The sequence below is a fragment of the Botrytis byssoidea genome (genome assembly GCF_014898295.1).
Source record: "Botrytis byssoidea strain MUCL 94 chromosome Unknown BBYS_013, whole genome shotgun sequence".
Taxonomy (NCBI): domain Eukaryota; kingdom Fungi; phylum Ascomycota; class Leotiomycetes; order Helotiales; family Sclerotiniaceae; genus Botrytis; species Botrytis byssoidea.
In genome coordinates, this window is record NW_024065854.1 from 632,522 (window position 1) to 657,466 (window position 24,945).

The following is a 24,945-nucleotide window of genomic DNA, read 5'->3' on the forward strand; positions in this document are numbered from 1 at the left end:
TCTAATCCAAATTGTCCCAGACTACATCCGAATAGCGCTATTAGTCTACCAACATGGTAGCTACTGCCAATCGCTCTATCCTGAAATCACAAAGATACTTATATTCCAGCTCTTGACCTTCTATATTCTTTACTACAGTGTTAGTGATACCCAAGTTTGCTCCAATTCTTACACTAACGAGTATAATATAAGTGTGTATCACGGATCAGAAACCAAATTAAATGACTTACAATTCTTTACAACCATTATACTTCTCTATTATTACAGTATTCATCAATCGATCCGAGCTCCAGTCATTACTTCAATCCTTGCAATCATGCTTGACAGTACATCCAACCAAAAAGAGAACACGCCTCTGGACCCTGTCTCGAAGAGAATTCGGAGAGATTCCAATCAGGAATCCACGCCTCCATTCAAGAAATATAAGAGATTTGAGTCGCCGACTAGTACGGATTCCTCTGCAGGATCTTCTCCAAAATCTGCTTCAGATTACGCTTCGAACAAACAAGATGCAATCACATTACCTCTTATAGAAATGCCAATGGGAAAAGATGGAGTTGATGCAGAAATATCTTCCAAGTCTCCTCCAAGAAAGGTGGTAACATTCACATCACCACTGGAAATCGGTCCTTCCAGTCAGATTCATGTAGGAAATCCAGAAACCAAGAGTATCCTGGTCACCAAAGAGAATTCTCCCGCTTCTCCCCTGTCACCTCAATCAAGCAGTGATATATCTTCCCCACAGTCACCTGAGCCAAGCAATTCTATGGTTTCTCCACCTTCTCCGCGACCAAAGAAACTCACGCTTCCTCCCCTTCCACCTCTATCGAGCAATACAATGGTTCCTCCTCTTTCACCTCGACCAAGCAATACCATGCCTCCCCCACCTCGACCAACTAGAGAATCTCGGAGTAGGAACACTGATAAAAATGAGGAGAGCATGTCATCATCTGCTTCAACCTCTCCATCTTCTTCCCGGACGCTTAATCCTAAGCCTTTCAAATTACGCTTCAAATTTATCAATCGCAAACCCAGAACTCGGAATATTAATGAAAATCCCCCTGATGATGAAGGAATTGATGTCACCCATGACATTCATGATTCCAAAAAGAATGATAGTGTTGAGGAAGTCGATAGAGAAGAGAGATTGGTTGAAGAAACAAGTACTGCAAAATCCAGTACCTCAACCTCAACATCCCTTGCCAGCTCACCGATGATGCGTTCATTGCAAATCGACCAAAGAATTATGTCAAAGCCATCCAAGGCTGATAGCGTACCTACTAAGGCAATCAAAATGGTCAGAGAATCAAATAAGAGTTTAAGCCCGGAGAATTATGGAACCCCTTTCCCCAATCCTCCGGTCCCTCCCTACACTATTACTTACCAAGGGTTAGACTTGAAGGCCCAAATAGAAGCTCATAAGTGTGAACTTTGTATACCCAAGGGTTGGAAAATTCCTTATCCCCGATTAGCAGATCCTATTATCATGGGACCTCTCTACCGCAAAGTCCTTCACCTGCAAAGAGATTCTGATAAAATCATCACTACTGCTATCGAGTTTACAGATGCCCCGGGCGAAGATAATGTCCACGCGTTCCTTGATCGTGCGGAGAATGATGCCCACAATGCAGGTATGCCTATGAATCTCAAGCCGACGATACTCGCTGTCAGATGGGGAAATGGAGAGCAATCTGGTAATCCAAATTACCGATCGATTTACAGTTTATACCGTGATTCATTCGTTTTTGTCATCGCAAACTCTTTTAGTTGGAGATTTGTAATCAACAAAATGCGCAGCAGGTTTATGCCAAAACAGAACTGGATTCTTTGGTGGGCGGAGAAGGATTATGTTGAAGATTGGGAGACGGATCTTTCGCGATGAGGCTGAAGTAAGTTTATCGATCAGCGCATACATATCTATGCACACAAACATGAGGGGACCATGCACCTTTATTTCCTAAAGCAATCGAAAATGAGAGGCGGAGGAGCTGTGATATAGACTCTGTAACTTTTCTATGCTTGGAAAGTTAGGACGGAGCAGCCAACTTCGAAAACCTAGCGTCTTTGGTTCTTCCATCACTTCTCATGATCATACTTCTGTGAACCAAAAATTAGCTATCGATTCGGTGTAGGTTTAAGGTGAAGGAGTTGTTAGAGCCGGTCTGGAAACGAAGCTTGCGCTCAATTCAGAGTCAAAATAATTGTACTTAGCAACTGTAGTCAATGGATTTTTTCCTTCAAGTTGTAGATGTTGATCAAGCCAGAAGAATTCATAGTCTGTACCCATCCGCTCTTCCACGTCGTTTTGACTGATGCAAATCACTTCAACCCAAAGAAAAAGATCTGCTTTCAGGATAGAAGTCAAGTCGTCCTCGAAAGCTCAAAATGGCCCAGGAATTTTGCAAGGTTTGCAATGACTTAACTTCGACACCATTCACTGTTATTGACGACAGTTGGGTAGAATCACCTCAATATATAGAAGCGCATGGTATTCTTTCTTCCACCAATATTGAAGCAGAGATCGTAGTACCAAATCTTATTTTTGAAGCTAGAACTGTGATCGTGCTCGAAAGAACATGCATAAAGGCAATTCCGACCGCGCTCTAGGATATAGTCTTGTCAGGCGAAATTTTTCGAATTCTCGGTTCTGAAGACGATATATCGAGAGAGGTAAAGGTATTTTTGTGCTTCGAGTGCGCTGTGATTCTTAGTATACAGTATTTTTGGTTTAAAGAGGGAAGCAGAATGAATTATTCGGCATTTGTTAAAGTAGGAAAGATATCAACGTGTGATGATGTTATGTGATGATGTTATGTGATGAGACTATTGAGAGATTAACTAAGTCCAAGTTTGAGTCTGTTTGCCTAAAATAATCATGTGATCATGCATCTCAATCCACATTGCTTTTTTGCCCCCTTTCTTTTGGCATCAAGCGGTTTCCCCTGATGCATGCCTCTATAAAATGATAGAATGAACGTCCTCTAATATTCATTGGAAGAACCTTAGCAAAGGTCATACATAAATTGCTTGTGTTTGATATTTCTTGCTTTGAGCACAATCATTACCCAGCATATAAGAAGCACCTGCCTCCTCTCCATTAAAAATGCAATCCGGGAGATCAACATCAATCATACTCCAACTATCTCATTGCGATTTGTTGATTCTGAGTTGTTGGCGTAACATTTTCTCCTAATATACTTAGCCTTCTTTCTTCTCTTAGATTGGCCTGATCAAAAATAAGTTCTTCATCCTCTTGATCTATACTGATCGATCGACAAAGCTCGCGTAGTCGACCAAAAGCGACAAAGATGGAGTCTAGCGATCAAGGCTATCTTGAATACGAATTTTCAGTGGCGGGGCAGCAACACCGCATTTCAGACCTCCCATTCCGCACAAGGGAATCTCAAGAAACCAGTAACCTTCCTCATCCTCAACATTCTGTTCTAATTGAATATCGAATTGCAAATGAAACTTTGGGCACCAGACTATTAAGTATGGGTGTTCTTTCCATTCACGAGTCCGATTCATATTCCGACCTTCTAGCTGCAATCAAAGGCAAATCAAATGATAGAGAGAATGTCCCATTAATCTGCAAAGAGAAAAGTATTGCGATTAGATGGAAAATTGGTCAAGCTGTTAACGATGATTCGTATGACACCCTTTGTGGCCCTGATGTTATCATGAATAGGCTCATACGCATGATGCGTGAGAGGCACTGGAAGGATCGACTGGTCGTTGTGTACCATGCAGAGGAGAATGATAGTAGTGATAGTAGTAAGAGTAGTAATAGTGGTTGGACAAGGGTCGGAAGTCAGGGGTCATTGAAGTTTTTTTGAAAATGTGATAAGCAGCAGATAGCCTAGCAGAGGATCGGAAGCGGAGGAGCTTTCATCGGGTGACTTCTAGGACTGTTCCTACAAATCAAATAATTGGATTATAGCATGAATAATGGATTAACGAAAACACTGGCCTCGGCTAAGAGAAATGTGAATAAATTGGACCCGACTAATATCTATGAGACTCCGAGGAACTTCAAAATTCTACTACACATGACAAGGGTTTATCAATCTAAGAAACTTCCTGTATTAATTTGCCGTCCATCCCATTTCCACTAGCCTTCACTCCACCTTGAAACAACGCGCCAATAGGACCCTCCATCCATTCTTCTGGTACACCGATTCTATTTCCATCCTTATTGCTAACCCATCGCACAAAAAGTGGATTTGGCTTCTGGGGTTCTCCTTCCGGAGTTGCATCAACAGCTGGGCCATTAAGATCTCTGCGGCGAGCATTAGTCTTGGGCGCTTGCTTCTTGAGAAGCTTGTTGATTGTTTCCATCTATAATTTGTGTTAGCCAGGAAAGGACGCAGCGAGTAGAATTTAGGCATGTATTTGAAGAATCTCTTGGGATATAATTACCTTCTCTTCCTCGTTCCGTTTCTCACTAAGATTCTTTCTTCTTCGCGCCATTTCAGCGCGTCTCATGGCGTGCTCCTCAGCAGTAAGATGCTTCTTCACTTGTACCTCTGAAAAAGACATTAGCGCGCAATTGAGAAATCATACAATAACTTACCATCGGGAAGAGCCATGAGATATCCACTAGCAGCATCGTCGAATCTTGCTCTTTGCCTTCTTGTCAATTTGTTAAGATCGGGAGTAGAAGCTCTGCTTCCATTTGCGGGTGTTTCATCATCACTATCGAGCAACTCGTCCTCTTCTGCTGCCACTTCAATCTCTTCATCTTCTCCTTCTGCATCTTCGTCATTTCCACTCTGCATTACCTCTTCTTCCTCAAGTTCCTCTCCCAAGTCACTGTCGAGCTCACTGAGCTCATCATCATCATCGTCACTGAGCCCAAGTCCTTGCTGTCCAACAGAAACAGCGGGCGCTGTGGGTGGCTCCTTCACTGTGATCTTGGATTTTCCAGCCGACGCTTTTGAAACTTGAATGGTAGATGAAGTAGGTTGTACGTCCATATCGATATCTCCATCAGCATCTAGGTCATCATCTTCACCTTCCGCATCTGGATCGTCTTCTCCCTCAGCATCTTCCATTTCTTCATCCTCATCATCGCTTTCTGTTTCCAAAACATAACTTTTTTTGACATTCCTGTTCCTCTTGCCCTCGAGGATTTCGCCGCCAACAAATTGATCTCTACTGTTAACCATAACAGATGGGCCGGTAATCGGGCTAGATCGTGTCGCCTCTCTCAGTTTACTCGACGACGTCTTGACGGTCAAACGCATTGACTCGGGACTATTCGATTGTGGTAGTGCCGGTCCACGTGATACGGTGGCCGACGAGGCAGGCTCTGGATTCGTGCGACGCGATCGCGATGACCTAGGAGATAGTTGTTCAGAAACAATGATTACGTCTCTTGCCTTGGCAGCGGCAGACCGCTGACTGCGACGTGTAGACATCTTATTCTTACACCGCAATCAAATACAAGATGAACAAATTGAAGGGGGTATGTGGTAATATTGATGGATTCCTTGATCCACGATGCTTTGTCTTGAGGTTATTGATGATACGGTAGAAAGATGTGGAGTGGTCTAAACACAATTGGTGGTGAATCAGATGGCGAGTGCTTTCGGGTCACTGCCTTGATTAGACAGAATTGCGGAGAATGACAGGTGAGCAGGCGCGTTGCATATAAACGCGCTGCTCTTACACAACTGCCCAATCCTGCCTTTTCACCATTGGCCAACCACGTAGCTAATAAGGTTCATTCTTTGATGCCTCATCTCATGCCCCTTGTTTGTACGACGATGGCAAGATATGATTATCATAAAAAACACGAGGGCTAAATCAAAAGTGGGAATAGAGTGGACGGTTAAAGGTAACTCTTAATTACGGAGATTTGCGTGCGGTAACATGGTACAAAGAGCAGAGGGGATTAACGCCATTGTGAGAATAATGGGATTTCAATATCTGGAGATGCTTCAAAGACTTACTCGTTCTTGTTGGTGGCTGGCTCAGCCCTACCAGCTTTTCCACGGTGATCTGTCCAATCGATTTCTTCATCTCCCTCAGAATCAGTACTGAGTTTTCGTATGCGCTTACTGGGCCGTTCGGCTTTTCCTGACATTTCGATTATCTTTGATATCCACTCCGTAAAGTATGTTGATGCTTATTCGTAGGCTTGAACGTTTGAGGTATGTATGTAGACTCTAGAGTTGGGTTGTAGCACAGTTTAATGATTGTTGCTCGAAAGGATACCCAAGTTTGAAAGATCGTATTAGATGGAAAGGGTGATATTGTAATGCCAAATATTAAAAGGATGAAGTATGAAAGAGATCTTCCCAAGCACTAATACTAAAAAGTGTAATTGTGGTGATGCTCTGGTACTTCCATAACGATAATGTCGGTCACCGCAACAAATTTTGGTCCCAATTAGGACTACTGTTAGATTATGTCATCAACCGAGGCACATACAAATACAATCCCTAGTAAATATTGACACCGACAATCTATCTACAAATGCAGAGCTTCGAAAGTTTCCATTAATTATCTAGGGGCTTCTTGAACAAGCAACATTTTACAGTATGAGTGATTCTGACGGCGAATCTAAACCTCCGGGTGTGCCTTCATGGCAACTTAAACGCGACGAAGAACAGTCCAGTGAATCGCAGGCTACAGCTACTGAGCCACTAAGTCGGACTGCAACACTCGAACAAGCCAGGAAGTTCTTGGAGGAAGATGATGTGAAGAATGCATCTACGGATAAGAAGATTGCTTTTCTAGAAAGCAAAGGTCTTGAGGGGGATGATATACAAGAATTACTGGGCGTATCACGGAATGATGAAGCTACAAATACGTCTATCTCTGAGGTCAAATCGTCAGAGCCAAGGGCACAACCTCAATCACTGTCACGACATTCACCTCCATCTACTCAAACAAGCTACGCACAAATGCCTCGCGATCAAGCCCCTATAATAACATATCCTGAATTCTTGGTTCAGCCATCTGCTTCCACTCCTCTAATTACCAAACACCGCCTTCTCACAACCCTGTATCTTTTCGGCTCCCTCAGCTTTCTACTTCACGGCACAAACACCTTTTTAATACGCCCTATGATCAATACCCTCACTGAGTCCCGGCTCTCTCTATCCTCGGCTACTCTTAATAATCTTCAAAAACTAATTCACAAGCTCGAGAATTCGGTCTCCGAAATCCCTCCTACCTACCACCACCATAAACCTCTTCAACCCGAATACCTCGACTCTGATGCTGGCTCCGTAACCAGTGATCCCACTGAGCTTTTCCATCGTGATATCGGTGTCCAGACGTCTCTCCCATCATCCCCTTTACAAACACCCAGTTCGCCCTCCCTGATATCCCACGCGAATACTGCGACCACAGCAACATCTATACAGACATCGCGTCTCACGACTCTACAAGGTACGTTGTCATCCTTGCTGGAGGACTCAACCTACGAATCATCTACAAGTGAAGAGCTAGAAACCAAGATGTCTATATTGAAAGAATATTTACAAGCGTTGATGTTTTCAACACCTACATTTAGTTACGGGTCAGGAGGTTTTGGAAATGGAGGAGATAGGAATGGAAATAACAAGGACGGAGAAGATGAAATTGCAAAGGTTAAGAAGGAGATCAGGGGAGTGAAGGGAGTCTTGCTTAGTGCAAGAAGTTTTCCCGGAGGTGTCAGGGCGAGATAATGGAGGTTGGAAGAGTAGGATGTATCAGGATCAGTAGGTTTATTAAATGATAATATATGAGTTATGAATGGATATTCATTTTTTGGAACCCATTTTAATCTCTATTGATAACAGCCAGTGTGAGTATAAAACGAGTACGAGATCACTAACTACGGATGAGATGTCTCAATTCGGCAGATTCCAAAACAAGTCTGACACCGCGCTTAATATACCAGACAGATTTCTTGATTTGTATCTTTCATCAGAATAGTTGGGCTCAATTCTGGGCGGCTTTAGATGGCATAAACCCAAATGGTCCGTTCTACCGGTATTTCGCACCATCATGGTCTCTATACTTGATCTCGGAGAAGGTCCCAGATTCTGTATCAATGGTTTTTCGCAAGCTAGAGAGCTAAGTAGCCCCATTCTAGACCACTGCGTTAAGACCATTGAGCTATTGCTCCAAGGGTAACCCGTCAGTTCATGAATTTCTTCCGCCAGCTCATGGACTATACCGGCTATCATCTTAAATAGAGGAAAAATTCTGGGCCCGGTTCTTATCGACACAATGGTATCTGTGGGATGATATGATACTTGGGTGTTGAAGATATCTACTTGTAAGTGTCGATGCGAGATATCTATCCTTGGAGATGAGGTTCCATATTTGCAGCTATATATGGTCATGTTGTCGTGTCTGAGAAAATTTAAGTGGGTCGCATTGGAATGAAGGCAACGTACTATTTAATGGCATTGTCGCGAGTCGCTTAGTAGAATCATGTATTCCGTATTGTCGCAAATAGATCGGTATATTGAGAAACTCGATTTTTCCGATTACTAATGTAAGAATAATCATGAGAAGGACTGGAAGGCACCTATGTAAAGCCAGACCAATAAAGTTATCGTTACCATATTCTTAGTCTGGTTATCGGTGGTTGTCGATCCTGGGGTGACTGAGTTAGTTGGAAGCCAAAATGATACTAGATAGCCTTCTCAATGTGCAAGAAGTAAGCCAAGGAGAAGCGAATTTTGAGCTAGATTAGGGCTAAACGTCATCATAAAATGTGACTACAACCTTATTAATAATTTCTCAAAACTTCGCAAGTCAAAATTGATAGATGTGCTAATAGTATGATAGCATTCTGATTCATTGAAAGCTTAAAGTTAAATCGAATACTCCCATCTGCCAAAGAACCCGGAAAATTAACCAATCTTCTACCACCATCCCAGGAACAGTGCCCTTGATTACTCGGCAGTTATGTCCACTCCTTGAATTATCTATGTACAGGCCTCGAATGGATGGCAGCATAAGATTGAGCCATAGAGCCCGTGTAATAATCTCCCTTCATAGAAATGCTCTTTGTGATCAGCTTGCGATTTCCGAGATATCATATTACGATCTCACAACAACGAACTTCGCAACTTGGAATCTTCAAACGCCCTCTCTCATCGATTTGCTCGTCTCTGTCGGTATCTCCTCCAATAAACGTCCAGTTTGTCCTTCTTCCGCCTCGGAGTGACAGGGATATTGTGCTTTAATATTCTGGAATGGCACACAAATAATATCGAACTCTAAGAGCCACCCCCTGTCGGAGTATCGTGCGGCCCTCTTTATATATGGCTTCCAGGAGAATGCTAACGCCATAATGTATAATACGATGCAAGATATCATCTCAAGAAACAGGACGACCCAAATGATAGGGTTGGAACCCCGGCCCCCTTTTCCCAAGGGCTCCACCCAGGAGAACAGCACAGTGACTGTCGCCCATGCTGCTACACTTGCAATTAAGTTGACTGTGAGCGCACAAAAGATTTGGCTTATACTGTGTAGTATATAGATCTTGGCTGGTCGTTCTTTGAGCTCTTCCGGTGACAAAGCAAGGGTATATATCAGCAAAGGTGGACTGTGCATGGAGGGTACAACAATAGGGAGAAGCCAGATGATATCATTAGATACAGTATCGGGTACTGAGCCACCAAACACATACCAAGAGATGGCAGAGATAGTGCAAGCAACAGAGAAGGTGCAGACTATTGTACTGAACATAATTGTGTGTTGGATCCGATGATTTGATCAAGTGGGAGTCGGGAGGCAATGCGTGTGATATGTGGGATGTATGTTTTGACAAATTTGAGAAGCAGGAAACCTGAACCAAGATGATTATTTTCGGAGCAAGACAAATGACACTATGGGCAAAGATGACTTTGGTGGTGAAAGAGAAATTATTCCTGTGTAATGGAGGGGTTAATAACTACTAACTAGACGAAGTCTGGCTTATGCATCATCGGGTGTACTTGCCATCTAGGAGTCGAATGACTGCTAAAATTGACTATGAATCAAACCGGCGTAACATTTTAAGTTCAATTAAATCATCGTTCCGGGAGACTAACTGAACAAAAGACAGTAGGTATGATTGTGTAACGAAGAAGTGCCCACCATACTTGACTAATTCGTAATATGGTTGTGATGATCACTTGATGTTCACTATGGTAAGAAACCAGAAAATTCAAGAAAAATTCATACAGCATTGAGCTTGACACTTGATCAAAATCGTGATAGTGACCTTCGTCCTTAACCCTCCATATCATGGATACTGGGATTCAACTACGATGAAGATTGCCAAAAGACGATACTTGACGTACTAGGATTGAAAATACATGGAGAGATAAGCTCAGTTTCTGTGATCTCGATAGGCTGTGAAGGAAGCTTCATAGCAGAATTTGAGTTACTAACTCTTTAAAAACAGAGAAATATCGTGCGTTCAAACGTGATAATTTTCTAGCTTCTAAGTTTGCTGTCATCATGATTTTGGTTAGGATGAGGATTTGATAATTGCAATAGTACTTATATCATTCACTGGTGCGATAGTGACTTGCCCCAATCACGAAGAAATATATTTTGAAGATTCCTTCACGGAAGAACCCAGTTTCGAGAAAGCAACATCGAGGAGGAGGAGGATAGATCCGACGTCGACTATAAGCTTAATCTTATCAGATACGACACACTCGGTCCCGAACTACGACACCCCTACATCCACTTTTCACCACCTCGAACGTCATTTTTTGAACCACAGGTGCTTGATACATTGATTCAAAACGTAAGTCGTTGAAAAAGAGTGACTGTTATGCAATTAAAGCTCAGCAGTCGCAGGCAGCCACGCAATGTATCCACTATCTACTATCTATTGCTTCACCAAGCTCGGTGTGACTCAAGAGGTACTTCATGAATATATAACAGGCAATGTCTTTCTTCGTTGAGGGCTTTACTCTAGCTTCTGGCACACGAGAAACATAATCATTGTAAATACATCATACAGTCAGTGTTTAATCAAAGATTCAACATGCCACCTCCACAAGGCCGTCGTACCTCATTCACTCCACATCCTGGATGGTCAGCTGTGGATGAATACACAATGTCAAAACTTCATTCCAGCCAAAAACCAAATCATGGAACGCTCGCTCACGCTCTTCGAAATTGCTCAGAGAAAGGCCTTCCGTCAATAAGTTCGTCTCCCGCACAAGGGAAATTCCTCGCCTTACAAGTAAAATCTATGAGAGTCAAGCACGTGCTGGAAGTTGGAACGTTAGGAGGATATGCTTCGATTTGGATTGCTACTGAGAATCCAGACTGTAAGACTACTACGTTGGAATTCGATCCCAGGCATGCAAAGGTAGCACGCGAAAATATCGAGCATGCTGGAGTAAGTGATAGAGTTGAGGTTTTGGAAGGATCGGCGGTGGATATATTACCTGGCTTGTTGAAGGAAATTGAGGAGGGGAAGAGGGAAAGGTTTGGATTGACATTTGTTGATGCTGATAAGCTCAATAATTGGACATACTTTGACTTCGGGGTCAAGATGAGTTATTCTGGAGCTGCAGTCTTCTTGGATAATATGGCCTGCAGGGGAGATCTAGTGAGAGAAGATCGATTTGATGATCCTCACGTTGAAGGTGCAAGAACGGCAATTGAGAATGCTGGGAAGGACGAAAGAGTCGACTGCGTAGTGATGCAAATTGTCTCGGAGAAGAATTGGGACGGGTTCTTGATGGCTGTTGTCAATTAAATTACCTAGAAAGATCATGTATTATCCTTTCTTCAATTGAAAAATGAGCTCTTTTCCTCTGTGGCTGACCAGTGCTAGGCAATCACACCCACCTTTCGGGCTGCAGTCCCAGTGGAGTAAGAGACTCGACGTGATTTGAACTCAATATCATGGTCTGGTTCGGGGGATATGTACAGGGCAATATACAAGGCTCGTGATGTAATTTGTTGATTAAGTTTACGAAGAGGCAAAGCTGATCGAATCAATCCACTCTCGAGCGCAAACATTCTGACCCCGAAACACCTTAAGGAAACTGAAGGACAAAGATTCTCTAGATGGCGAAGCAGAGATATCAAGTTACTACTGCAAGCTTATCGGGATGACAAATTGCTTCGTAAGAGTTCTGGCATCTGTTTACTGTAACTTATATATAATGCTTTTCCGGCTAAAATATGCGATTATTCAACTTTTTATATTTTAGTTTATCTATTACAATAAAAGACAAAATTTAAATTTTGCCAAAAAAATATTATTCAATTAATCAAATTTTAGAAAAAAAAATTAGAATATTTATTTTTATTTTTTAAAAAAAAACAAAAAAAAAACTAAAATGAAAACTTCAAATTTTTATGAAAATTTGATTATTTTGTATAAAAAAATGTTATATATTAGAATTTTTGAAATTCTTTATATCAATATTATATAATTATTTAACAAAAATGGTGGAAAATATTTCGAATAATTTTTTATATTTCAATTATGATTATTTATTATTTTTAATTTTTTGGAAAAAAATATATGAATATTCGAACAAAATATTTAATACAATAATTTGTATAGAAAACCCCCATTTTTGTAGGGATTTTGTTACATTTATTATAAGGGTGCGGTGAGCAGGTGTCAGAACTCTTATATGGCATGTGTTAGATGTCATGTCAGACTGCGAGGCTCACACCCCTTTCGGAAGTAGTCTCGCATAAGCCAAAAGCTATCTAAACGGTTTACATTATATAAGTAATGGATACTCAGTAGAGGAATGGGCCGGTTGTTTGATCTTTCTATATTCACATTCATTGGAATCGTATTTGAAGTACTGTGACCACCATGGCAAACTACATATCTGTCATCGTATGCGCGCATATATTGCTGGTTGTGGCGCAAGCAGCATTGAATACCTCACTCAATACAACCATCTCTATAAATCCAGAATCGGCCTATTTAATACTTCCTAATTATCATGGGAACATCAATCAGAGCTTTATCGACACACAAACAAGCAATGCGAGTTTATCAATCTTGTTTACTTCCGCAAAGTCCTGCGCATTCATATCCTACGATCCAGAATTCCTGAAACTTCTCGGTAAAAATCCCATAGCCACTCTTATTGCCCAACGAAATTATTCCTTTGCGAATGAAGCCGGTATATGGGTACCGGACCGCAATGAAGTGTGGTTCACAAGCTCCTCAATAGACGACACCACGACGATGTCGGTTCTGAACCTCAATACCTCCAAAATACACACCCCAAACACCAGTATCCCCATAATTAATCCGAATGGAGGCATCTATTTCAACCATCGTGTATATCTCGCTGGTGATGGTAATGCCACTGTCCCTCCTGCAATCTATGCTATCGACCCAGCCACAGGCTACACAGAAATCATCATAAACTCCTACTTCGGTGTTCCTTTCAATGGACCGAATGATCTTACATGGGTAAACCATCATGGAACTCCTTATCTATTCTTCACCGACGATCCGCTCTCCTCTCTTTACGATGGTGGACCGTCAGCAGTTCTCCCAGATGCCGTCTGGCGTTTCTCTCCCACGACCAAGTCTCTTGTTCCTGTTATATCCCGTGCAGATATCTTAGTACCTAATGGAATCAACGTTAATGCCGCTATGGATACCCTCTACGTTACAGATACCACATCCATCACCACAACAGATTCTGGTGGATACAATTCCGGCTCCAACGCTATCTATAAGTATGATCTCGATACTGACATGTTTCCTATCAACAAAAGACTAATTGGAATCTCGAGAACCGGAATCCCAGATGGTATTCACATAGATGATCAGAATAGGATATGGACGGCTGAGGGTGAAGGAATTGTAGTGAGAAATAATGTAGGAAAGGTATTGGGTTTGTTTAATGCGGAGCTCTTCCTGGACGATCCGGCGGGAGAACCAGGTATTGAGATTGCAAATTTTGCTTTGGCGGGCGATGTTTTGGTTGTGGAGGGAAGTGGAATGTTATGGACTGTGAAGCTTGCGGAGGTGGTTGTGAGTCCCGATCGCTATATACTCTGATGTCTAGATGGTCATATCAACTGGTATACAACAGTTGGAACGAGCAGACTAGGACTACAAGTACCTAATATATTACTCTAAGCCAAGTAGAAAACCATGACACCATTGATTATTATGTTCAAACAAAACCAACAATCTTCCCATCTGCTACCACCATTCTCCCGTCCTTTATTACACAGCTGACGTTCCTAATAACTTTTTCAAACTCATCTTTTTCCAAATCACCATCTAAAGCCACCAAATCTGCAATCCAGTCCTCACCCAGCCATCCAAAATCCTGCCCACACAACTCCCCACCACAGGCTTCCCATCCTCCTAATGTAGCAGCTCTTAGCACATCAGCTACATCGATCCCAGCTTGAACCATTAACTCCATCTCCCTCGCATTTTCTCCGTGGGGGAACGGTCCTGTATCGCATCCTGTGGCTAGTTTTACTCCAAGTTCCCAAGCTCGTCTGGCGTGCTCTTTGCATATAAAAATTGCTCTTCCTCCATCGTTCGCCTCTAATTCTACGACCGATAATGTAGGAACATATATAGTACCCATTTCTTTCATCACTTGCAATGCCTTTTCACTGGGCATGAGTCCATGCTCTACAGTCGTGACACCTGCTTTAGCAGCCATAATTACTGCCTCTTCTGAGCTGGCATGGCTTGCTACCGGGACACCAGCTCGCTTGGCTTCAGCTACCATAACATCCATTTCTTCTTGACTCCAAAGAAGAGAATTCGGGTTTCTCAACTTCTCTCTAGGGCCAAAAATATCTTCTCCTCGATTTCGAGATGGGGGAAACTGAATATCTTCGGAACCTTTGTATGTAGATGCTGGATAGCGTAACGCACGTCTCCGATACTCAGCATAGATCTTAATAACATCAGCACCAGCTCCAATTCTTCTCCTCACACCTGCTCTACATCCTTCAATCCCATCACAAGGATCACTCAAACGCGGAGTCTCTGTTCCGCCCAACTTATTCTCTTGCCGAATCTCATAGCTACCACTAGAAGCTAGAGGTTCCGTGGCGACGAACAAACGCGGTCCGGGGATGAGACCGCGGTTTATGGAATCACGAACACCAATATCGGCATTATAGCATCCTTCGGTCCCTAGGTCACGATACGTGGTATATCCGGCTAGCAGCGCGAGACGGCAATTGGTTGTAGCATGAATGGTGCGGGAGATGAGAGATTCGTCTCGTTCTTGGTTCAAATATGGTGAACCGGCTTCATCTACCCGGTGGAGGAAGACATGAGTATGCGCGTCTACAAAACCTGGTAGAACGGTTTTTCCTCGGAGATCGAGATCGTTGTCTCCTAATAAAGTAATTGGAGAGCTTTCACGCGTGCTAACTTTCGTTATTAGACCTGTCTTTGTGTTCACTCTAAGAGAAACATTTTTGTCGAAAGACTTGGTGCGACTGTTAAAAAGAGTAGTCGTGTGAATCCAATACTCGTGATTAGAAGACAAGGAAGAGCCTAAGGATGTTGATTTTACGTTCTGAGAAGAGTTGGATGTGGGTGATCGTGATGCCAAAATTGATGCAGAATCGGATAGAATAGATCCTTGTGTAGGAAGTTTCTTTGTCATTTTGTCTGGTATATGCTAAGACTTCAATTTGAGCACCACTGAGAGCTAAGCCAGAGTGCCAAATCTTCTCAATTGATTCACAAAACAAACGGCCGTCTACACTGTGTACCATGAGATGAATATATATTTCCTGACTGGCATTTAGCGCTGACTAGTGACGTACGCTTCGATGATGGTATTGGAAGAGAGCCTGGAGTCATGCTGGACACGGTGCGAGCTACAGCGTGCAGAGTCCGCATTTCAAGGCTCTGATAGGGTCATTCGTGTAAAGAAGCACAGGCTTTTACAGGGGCTGATTCGGGATTGACTCGCTTATTCCGAACTCCGCTACTTTGTTGCGTCTTACTCCGTCTGAAGCAGTCCATTTTTCGAGCACTCAATTGTTCAACACTGATTCTGAATCGAAGGATAATCAATCATTTGCTCCCTAAATTCGAAACGAGGTAGACAGGTTAACATGGAAATCGCAACGGTGTGTTTGAGGGCTCATCAACCAATCAATATCAACAGTATACAAATGGTTCAAGAACGCTGAGTTTGCTTTGTTCTATCTTGTTATGAAATATTAGTACAGACTGGCAGTGACTGGTAGTCATAGTTTCGCTCGAGTCTTCATGCTGTTTTCGATCACTTTCTCACCACCATGATTCACGAGCCACACCTTACAACTTTCGTTGGCTTGCCAAAAAAGCCCCCTAGGAGTATCAGCACCAATCAACGTGTAAGACTCTCGCGTCTGTATTAGCAAAATATTTCATATACACCGGAATCTTGCTACGATGGGAAAATATCACGAAGCGCGCGCAGCTTGACGTAATAATCTGTAGTCTGGGTTTTTTGGATTCTGATTTCTGGTGCGACAGCCATATGCTCCGATTCGAATTTAAATTACCAGCAGATCATCATTGTTGAATGATAAACCTTCTTCCAATATACCGGATTTATCCTCAAGTAGCAACTCGTCATGACCTGACCCTTCAACGACTAACAATAAGTCATCATATTGTTCTTCATCCTCAAGTTGCCAAGGGTGGCCGAAAAACATCTCCTCAGATTCCGATTCTATTGCCAATCTTTCCATTTCCTCACCGTTTGATAAAGACTCATAAAAATACTCATCATCTTCGAGGAGGAGATCGTCAAATCCATGGTCTGGCATACCTTCATCATCACTGAGTATATTGTCGAATGCTGAATTTTCACTGTGGTTATCCATAATCCACCGAAATTCATCGTCCAACATTGCTGAATCTTGTACGTCAGCGTCATCGGCGATAGAGTCCAAAAGATCTTCATATCCATCAATTCCCTCAGCCATAACAACGTCCTCTGAAGTCGAAAGTTTATTGATAATCTGGCGAGCAGCTGGTAGATCATGTAATGTTCGTTGCATCATTGACCATAGTCGAGCTTTCACCACAGCTGTCAGCCTTTTCTCAGAGCCTAACTCACCATGCATCTCTTCATCAGTTTTTTCGTCAACAAATTCGGAGGTCGGCATGTTTGCAATCTGCTCAAATTTTTGTCGCAGGCCTGGTGTTTGAGCATTGCGTGCCCATGAGGTCATCATTTGCATGATTCTAGGGGTGTAGCGAGAATTATGAGTTACCGACTATGTTTCTTAGTAATTGAATTGTATATGAAGAAGTACTGATACTACCTGCTTGAAACCCGGACAAAACATGACTGGACCCAAGGCTGCCAGTGAAATAGTTGATATTTTTGAGTTATTGTCAATCTTTATTCCCTTCGTCGTTCTCCGTCTCGTCTCTAATCCAGCAATCATAACATGCATCGCTGCAGTCACGAGCTTGCATGATGCTGTAGGATCAGGTACGTATGCTTTATCTTGAGAATTGAAAGTCGCATTGCACTTTTGGGAAACACTTCCAATAGTTGAGGATTTTGATGAGTTGTGGTTCGAAGTTTGAGCGCAATATCTTTTGTCGCCAGATAGAAGCAGCATTTCGTCAAAGGCTACATTTTCTGGTGACGTGGAAGCATCCTCTTGCTTGATAAAAGAATCAGTTTTCACCCTCTGTGAAACTTTAGAAGCCCTTTTCATCCTCTTAGGAGAATCACTCGACGAAGTCATGTATCTAGGAGCGGACGGGAATTTGGAGAATGGATTCGAACTTATGAAAGAATTCAATTGAGATAAAGCAGGTATAGCATGCAATGTGATACTCGAGGTTAAACTCTCAGAACACTCTTTCAAAATTTCAGAAATCTTCACTTTGGAGCCAACTTGAATGATTGATAATGTGCTGGGCACCCTTGCTTGAGTAGCTTGGAATCGTTCACTAGAGTTGGAGTACCCTTCCAGAAGCGACAATATGTTCTCACTGGGGCCAAATTTGACAATTAAAGATTTTTTAGGTGTACCTGATTGTGCGATCTCCACTATCTGAGAGGAGTTTTTGCCAACCATCGAATTTAGGGGAAATGGTTTCAGTCTTCTTGAAGTTTGACTCCCTCCAGACGTAGGTCGAAATGATAATCGTACTTTTAGCTGCTCCATTTCAGCGCAGAGTTGCGCGTCCGGTATCCTAATGTCGGTAGTTGTACATGACCAAGGTCGAACGTCGAGAATCAGTGAATTTAAAGGCTCTTTATTGTTTAGCTGAAGAGAAAGACTGTTCCTCTGCATTGGTTCATTTTGCAAATGAAGTATCGCGGATAATCCCAGCTGTTCCCATATCTTTAAATGGTGAGTAAGTCAATTTTTCTTTAGAGCATTGATTCGACAAACCTTTGACTCTGCGACGAACTTACCCAACAACTCCATGATATGATTATTATTGGTTCCAAACGATTCTTTCCCATCAAGATCAACAACGAAGTCAACCCGGCATGAATTTCCGCTAGCGACCCATATTTCTCCCGATGTCAAGGCTTTCAGACACTCGTCAACTGACAAAGTCTCCAGGTTCCCAGACGGTAGTCTAATAACAACCTCGTACTCTAAATGCAGAGAGAGATTGTCCGAGAGAGATGAGAAAGCAACAGGACCAAAGCTTAATGCCCTCAGAAGCATGATAGAGAACACGATAAATCTGATCAAGCTAGGTAGTCAACAATGTCCTTGAAAATTCACGCCTGGAAAGGAACAATGGAATTAATAATTAATGAACACGATAAGGTGTGTAAAGAAACCGATCTAATGAAATCAGAAGACAGAGGAAAGAGAAATTGTAAGAAATGAACAAGAGAGTATTGATTGAGAAAAAAGGTTAGTAGTGTATTACAGATAGTATATCAAATTCCGCTCATCAGGCAGGATATATTGTCCTTATCTGGTGATCTCCCATATAAGAAGATGTGACATTGAGATGAGGCACGCATGAACGAATGTGTGTGTGTCACTGTCGCTGATAACTTTTGGTTGATAGAAAGATAGAGAGAGAAACAAACGTGTGATCTTTTCACTACACTGTCACTGGTAAATATTGATTGTGACAAGTAAAAGAGAGAGACAAAGAGAGAGAGAGAGAAAGTGTATTTTTCGGCAAAAGATTCTGCCCCTGTCTACCGCTCAAAATGATCTAAATCACATGTTAAAACCTTTGGTGACGGTATAACCCACAATTATATACAAGGATGCTCGATGTCTTAGTCTTATTTCAGCCTCTCTTTAATCCACTACAATAATCTCAAACCTAAATCCCGAATCCAAGAAACCTCCATACTACCTAGTCTCGAACGCTCGACCAATTCCAGTCGCCAATAGCCAATCCCAAGTCTCTGTCGAAGCCTTTGCTTCCGAATTACAAAGTAAAATCAACTCTTCGAGCCCCAAAATAGTGCCGTTCTTCCAGAACCCTATCCGCCCCTCCCCTCTTTCAGAGTCTTTCCAAAACCACTTTGTATAACTACCTACCGCTACCATGGCTTTGAGTAATGTTGGATCAATCGTTCTGCAAATTCTTATATTTCTAACGACTCTGGTGAACTTTACCTTCACTCTCACTTCGCTGGGACCTTTCTTTCTACTCGTCCTGTATGCACTATCTAAGATTTGTGCAACGGCACCCGAGGAAGATATATTCAAGAAATGTCAATTACGTCACCTCTACCACGATTGATGAATGATACATCTCAGCCCAACCTTGACGAGCCTCAAATTTCATATTTGAAAGATGATTCATCTGCGAATGAAAGCGTTCATAGAAACCGAGGGTCAAAATCCGATATAGAAAACAATTATGAGCATGCCAATGGGAGTGCAAGTGGGAACAGAAATAGAAGTGGAAAAGCAAATGGGAATGGGAATGGGAATGGGAATATTTATACCAATGGCAATGCAAGCCACAGAGGCTTTGCGGTATTAGATGCCTCCGATGCGGGAGGTGATCATGGAATAAATGGAGTGGATCAACAGCCAGACGCTGAGGATACTGCAGTTGCCAAAGTCAGTATTCGTGATCGTATTGGTTGTGTTACATGGACATGGTTCACTTTAACAATGGCCACTGGAGGAATTGCAAATGTCCTTTATTCAAGTATGTCAATCGATACAATTACATTTGAGACCGGTTCTAACATCCTACAGTCCCATATCGATCGAATTGGCTGAGAATAGTAGGAGAAATAGTCTTCTTTTTTAATCTTATATTCTTTGTAATGAATTGTATATTAATATCTCTTCGCTTTAAATGGAATCCTGGAAGTTTCTCTAAATCTTTCCTTAGTCCATCCGAATCTTTGTATATTCCTGCTTGTGTAAGTCGATTCTAGTCTCAGTGCCTGTTGAAAACTTGTCTAATATATGATCAGATGATATCGTGAGTAATTTCCCGCCATAGCCAAATGATCACGTCTAAACCTTTTTAGAATGGGAACAATTCTCGTAACCATGTGTCAGTATGGAATCCCCAAGACTGGCCTATGGTTCCAAACTACCATGCAGGTATGCTTTTGGGCGTATTGCACTTTGAGCGTAGTTGCATCGTCCGGCATGTACCTATTGCTTTGGTCCACTCAGTAAGTCTGAGTATACCCTTCTCTTTGCAAAACGTCGGCTTATATTACTGCTTAGAGAATTTCCCATTGCTAATATGACTCCCCTCTGGACCTTCCCTGCCTACCCCTTACTACTGACTGGTCCAGTTGCAGCGAATCTTATCTCTACTTTACCAAATGCAACTGCAGCTGCACGCATCAACTCTACTGCTATAGCTTTTGGGGCAGTTTGCTTCCAAGGAATTGGATTTCTTCTCAGTCTCATGATCTACAGTGCTTTCCTCTATCGATTAATGACCAAGAAACTCCCCCAAGAGACAACACGACCTGGAATGGTAAGTCATACCTGTAATTATTCTTTCAATTAATAACTAAGTATCTATAGTTCGTATCAGTTGGCCCTTCCGGGTTCACAGTGACAGCAATCGTTTCTCTCTCCAATTCGGTGCAGACGACCATCCTACCCAATGGTATTTTTGGCAATACCGAGGGCCCTTTCGTTTTATACTTGATGGGTAGTTTTACAGGACTCTTCATCTGGGGTTTATGCCTTTGGTTCTGTTTGATATCTGTAGGCGCTCATTGGCAGATTATGCAACCTAATCACCCGGAGCATCACATTAGTGCGGACATGACATGGCAAGAATCTTCCCATCTCAAACATCTCAAGCATTGTTACTAACATAATCAGGAATTCATTCGTCTTTCCAAATACAGCACTAGCCACGGCTACGATACAAATTGGTACGGCATTTGGATCTAATGCTATTCGGATTGTTGGCACCGTGATTAGTGTCTTTCTGGTTGTCGTTTGGTTAGGCGTGCTGTTCATGATAGTTAGGGCAATCTTCCTGAAGAAAATGCTCATGCCAGGACACCTTAATGGGGCTGCTCATCAAAGAAAGAAATGGGCGAGAAAATATGATAATGGTATATGGAAGGACTAAAGTCAGAATCGTGGAATTATCTACCTGGTACAATCCATCCGAAAAACTATTTGAAATATTTTTATCTTTATCAATTCCTGATTCTAGGAATGGTGGCTATAGATTTGAATTTCATTGGATATTTAATAGGATACTTGTAAGATGGGGGTGATAGAATTGTATGATAGTAAAAGAGATCGAGATATAGACAAGGGTCACTGTGGAGTGTTCAACCCATTTAGAACTTTCTAGATTATCCAGCAAACTTAAGTTATCAAAACCACTGATCGTATCACATTATTGGAGAATCCATTTTCAAACATTGAAACCATTCCATCCCAGCCGTGACAATCTTGGCCGAAGAGCTCTGACGTCATATCTCGTCGCGTCAGAACGGAAAGAAAGTAAATAATCCTTCACACATCAACATAGATAACGTGTTAAAATTCTCCACTTTGTACCTGAGATTGTATTTCGCTCAAGCATTGTGCTTTAATATCCATATATTAACGACAGAAATAACAATATGCCACCGACTAAACGACCTTTGGCGCAAGCCGACACGAACGTGATTCTGCCGCCGAAGAAGAAACAGAAGGAGAAGGATGTTACACTTATTGATGATCACGCATCGAAAAGTAAGGGAGAGTTGGTGGAGTTGTTGAAGGAGCGATCCATGCCGAGTAACGGGACGAAGGATGTCTTAATCCAGAGGTTGAGAGATAATGATGGACACGTCGCGTCCAGGGATTCAGGAAAGACAGAGCGCAGGAAGTCTGCGAGGATAGATGCTGCAGAGCAAAGTGCGAAGATGAAGGAAAGGCGCGAAGAAGGCTTGAAAGATCTATGGACTGTCAAGAATAAAGCATTGGCTTCTCCGAGTGCGCCAATCGTCGAGACGTCTTCCGCGACATCTGAGAGGAACTCGGCCGCAGTTCCCCCACAAAGCTCGCATGGGCATCGCATCAATTATAGAACAAAGGATAATAGTAAATTGAGGGCATTGTTACGCGATTGGCGAGTGATGCAGCCGGAGGAGGTGGAGAGTATGGATAGGATGGCGATGATCGAGAGGCTTGAAAGACATGAGATGAGGGGTTACGGAGATGATTATGAGAGTTTGACCTGTGATCAACTTTCCACATTATTAAGTGCACGGCTACTTCCAAGTAGTGGAGTTACGAAAGCGGCGCGAATGGAACGATTGAGATACGATGATGCTTTGGATCGAGACAATGGGAATTTGGAAGAGCGTAGTCTGTACACTAATCTTGTGATTTGTCAAAATGAGATACAGAGATATGAACAAATGTTGAATTGGGTTTATGATGAGGAAGGGGAAAAGTTATACCAAAATTTGGGTGTGGGGCAATTGAGATCCCTAGTGGACTTGAGGCAACAAGGGAGAAAGATAAAAATTGTTTGTGAAGATTCTGAATTAGTTGAATGGTTAGAAGCGGATGACCAAAAGCTGGCGCGAAAGAAGAAAGTCGAAGTATCCAGTCTCATGGGATGTGAAGTCCCCGAGGAGCTGGAACGATGGGAAAAGAAACTTGCGGATACGAGAGTGGAATTAGAGAGTAGGATAGGCCATCCACTCCCAGCCGAGGTATCAATGCAGGAATCGTTCAAATACGATGTTCCTGTTGTTACGAAGAAAGCTGGGGACCAAGGAGCCTTGAATTGTGATCCTAAAAAGACGAATTGGGGACTATTCAGTTCTGGGGAGCTTTGCAAAATTGCTAGGGAGAAAGGTGCACCAGGTTATGGAACAAGAGATGCGATGATCAAATGGCTTGAGACTGGGATCCTTGAGTATGAGGATATGCACATCGAGTCGCTTAGGGAACAGTGTTGGAAGCGCTTAGTGCCGCAATACAGTAATGATGATAAGGAAGCTTTGATAGAAAGACTTAGAATTCTGGATAAGTATGAGGAAGATAGCGAGGAGAGCGCTTCAAGGGAGGCTAGCGAAGTTGCCGATGCCGAAAGTGTTGATGAAGGCAGTGTTGATGAAGGCAGTGTTGAGCAGGATGACAAGATTGTTTCGATTGCAGGGCCATCCGCAACTGGCACCGTGTCTAGTGACTCGCCATATGCAAAGAAAGACAATAGTATGCTTCGAGTTTTACTCCGAGATCGACACCTTCAAATTTCCGGTACACGGGAAGAAATGATTCATCGCTTAGAAACTTCTGCTTACAATTACGAATCCTACACTTCCGAAAAGCTGTCACGTATACTCAAGCGTCGGGGATTCACCAATGCCTCTCGCGGTAACAAAGCACTCAAAGTCGAGCGACTGAAGAACAGCGATGAAGATCTCTGCGACCGAACCAACTCGGAAGTAATGGAGTTGTACAGAGAAGCCCATAAAGATGACCAAAAAATCAAATACGTAGAGGCAGCTCTGAAAGCTTTAGCTGGAAAGAAAATCTCTTACCAGAACTTGGAGCCCCCTGCCCTTTTGATTCTTGCAAACAATATGGGAATACAGACAAGTGGGGATTATGATGAGATACGAGCGTCATTTCGAGCTGATTGCGATGAGCGGGGCCGTCAGATCAGTGATCCTGACTACAGAGAGGGATCTATTGAAAGATTGGAGTTTTTGCTGGACATGTTTAAATCCGAATCTACGATAGAGAAAGCAGAGCTGAGAAGGATTTTAAAGCACCCTTGTTTGGATGTAGCAGCTGTTATAAAGCAATGTGATGATGTGTGGGTCCGCGATCGTGAGATCGTGGAAAATCACGAGTCCGAATCCACATTAAAAGCTCAACTGGATTCTCATGCGACAAAATCTCCCACCCCAAGATCGCCAAAGCCAGGACCTAGAAAACGAAAGCCGTTCTGTGATCATGATTGGAAAGACTCACATTGGGCGAATAGGAGCATGAGAGATTTACTTGACATTTGTGAAAGGAGAGGAATGAAACTCCACGGCACGAGAGCTATATTGATCAAGTACATTGAGACTGGCGAGATCGACTATGAGGACCTATATGTTGATGATCTGAAAAGTATGTGCGAGAAGCGGCGAATCAGATGTAAATCCAGCGCAAACAGACTTGATATAGCGAAGCTATTGAGGGAGACTGACGAGAAAGAAATTGCTTATCGGGATCTGGGAGTTCCAGCTCTAAGAAAATTGTGTAAGGAACGTGAGATGAAGGTCAAGTCAAATGAACCAAGACAGGACTTGATAACAGATCTTAGAGTAGCTGACGAAAGGACTGGGCGGGTATAGGAAGCTAGGTTGAAGAGGGCATTTCATGGGTACTAGTAGCGATCATTTTGTCACCTGGAATTTCGATGATTTTTCTTGCAAGCTCGTTGCTTTTTATTAATACTATTACATTTGTAGATATTGTAGTCTGAGCCAGCGACAACTTGGTGGATGACTAACGTGATGATTTGCTGCTATAAAGCCGTACCGTTTATTTCAGGACCAAAGA

General features: G+C 42.5%; 10 protein-coding genes across 10 annotated transcripts; 7 read left to right on the plus strand and 3 right to left on the minus strand.

Annotated features, from left to right (window-relative positions):
* Nucleotides 1-316: 316 nt before the first annotated feature.
* On the plus strand, nt 317-1,882 carry EAE97_006986 (uncharacterized protein; the record flags this gene model as incomplete). Its single annotated transcript, XM_038877499.1, has 1 exon — nt 317-1,882. One exon carries the CDS (start codon nt 317-319, stop codon nt 1,880-1,882), a length of 1,566 nt encoding a protein of 521 aa, XP_038731689.1.
* A 1,426-nt stretch (nt 1,883-3,308) lies between these two features.
* On the plus strand, nt 3,309-3,836 carry EAE97_006987 (uncharacterized protein; the record flags this gene model as incomplete). Its single annotated transcript, XM_038877500.1, has 1 exon — nt 3,309-3,836. One exon carries the CDS (start codon nt 3,309-3,311, stop codon nt 3,834-3,836), a length of 528 nt encoding a protein of 175 aa, XP_038731690.1.
* A 232-nt stretch (nt 3,837-4,068) lies between these two features.
* On the minus strand, nt 4,069-6,088 carry EAE97_006988 (uncharacterized protein; the record flags this gene model as incomplete). Its single annotated transcript, XM_038877501.1, has 4 exons — nt 4,069-4,338; nt 4,420-4,526; nt 4,574-5,340; nt 5,955-6,088. The coding sequence occupies 4 exons, from the start codon at nt 6,086-6,088 to the stop codon at nt 4,069-4,071; spliced, it is 1,278 nt and encodes a 425-aa protein (XP_038731691.1).
* A 457-nt stretch (nt 6,089-6,545) lies between these two features.
* Nucleotides 6,546-7,679, plus strand: EAE97_006989 (uncharacterized protein; the record flags this gene model as incomplete). Its single annotated transcript, XM_038877502.1, has 1 exon — nt 6,546-7,679. One exon carries the CDS (start codon nt 6,546-6,548, stop codon nt 7,677-7,679), a length of 1,134 nt encoding a protein of 377 aa, XP_038731692.1.
* Nucleotides 7,680-10,996: 3,317 nt separating this feature from the next.
* Nucleotides 10,997-11,719, plus strand: EAE97_006990 (uncharacterized protein; the record flags this gene model as incomplete). The annotated part of the gene is made up of 1 exon (XM_038877503.1): nt 10,997-11,719. One exon carries the CDS (start codon nt 10,997-10,999, stop codon nt 11,717-11,719), a length of 723 nt encoding a protein of 240 aa, XP_038731693.1.
* Nucleotides 11,720-12,802: 1,083 nt separating this feature from the next.
* On the plus strand, nt 12,803-14,011 carry EAE97_006991 (uncharacterized protein; the record flags this gene model as incomplete). Its single annotated transcript, XM_038877504.1, has 1 exon — nt 12,803-14,011. The coding sequence occupies one exon, from the start codon at nt 12,803-12,805 to the stop codon at nt 14,009-14,011; it is 1,209 nt and encodes a 402-aa protein (XP_038731694.1).
* Nucleotides 14,012-14,129: 118 nt separating this feature from the next.
* EAE97_006992 (uncharacterized protein) lies at nt 14,130-15,599 on the minus strand (the record flags this gene model as incomplete). Its single annotated transcript, XM_038877505.1, has 1 exon — nt 14,130-15,599. One exon carries the CDS (start codon nt 15,597-15,599, stop codon nt 14,130-14,132), a length of 1,470 nt encoding a protein of 489 aa, XP_038731695.1.
* An 883-nt stretch (nt 15,600-16,482) lies between these two features.
* Nucleotides 16,483-18,636, minus strand: EAE97_006993 (uncharacterized protein; the record flags this gene model as incomplete). The annotated part of the gene is made up of 3 exons (XM_038877506.1): nt 16,483-17,211; nt 17,260-18,300; nt 18,352-18,636. 3 exons carry the CDS (start codon nt 18,634-18,636, stop codon nt 16,483-16,485), a joined length of 2,055 nt encoding a protein of 684 aa, XP_038731696.1.
* A 1,017-nt stretch (nt 18,637-19,653) lies between these two features.
* On the plus strand, nt 19,654-21,508 carry EAE97_006994 (uncharacterized protein; the record flags this gene model as incomplete). The annotated part of the gene is made up of 7 exons (XM_038877507.1): nt 19,654-20,101; nt 20,152-20,321; nt 20,376-20,383; nt 20,433-20,582; nt 20,638-20,896; nt 20,947-21,200; nt 21,253-21,508. The coding sequence occupies 7 exons, from the start codon at nt 19,654-19,656 to the stop codon at nt 21,506-21,508; spliced, it is 1,545 nt and encodes a 514-aa protein (XP_038731697.1).
* A 505-nt stretch (nt 21,509-22,013) lies between these two features.
* EAE97_006995 (uncharacterized protein) lies at nt 22,014-24,737 on the plus strand (the record flags this gene model as incomplete). Its single annotated transcript, XM_038877508.1, has 1 exon — nt 22,014-24,737. One exon carries the CDS (start codon nt 22,014-22,016, stop codon nt 24,735-24,737), a length of 2,724 nt encoding a protein of 907 aa, XP_038731698.1.
* Between the last annotated feature and the right edge of the window lie 208 nt (nt 24,738-24,945).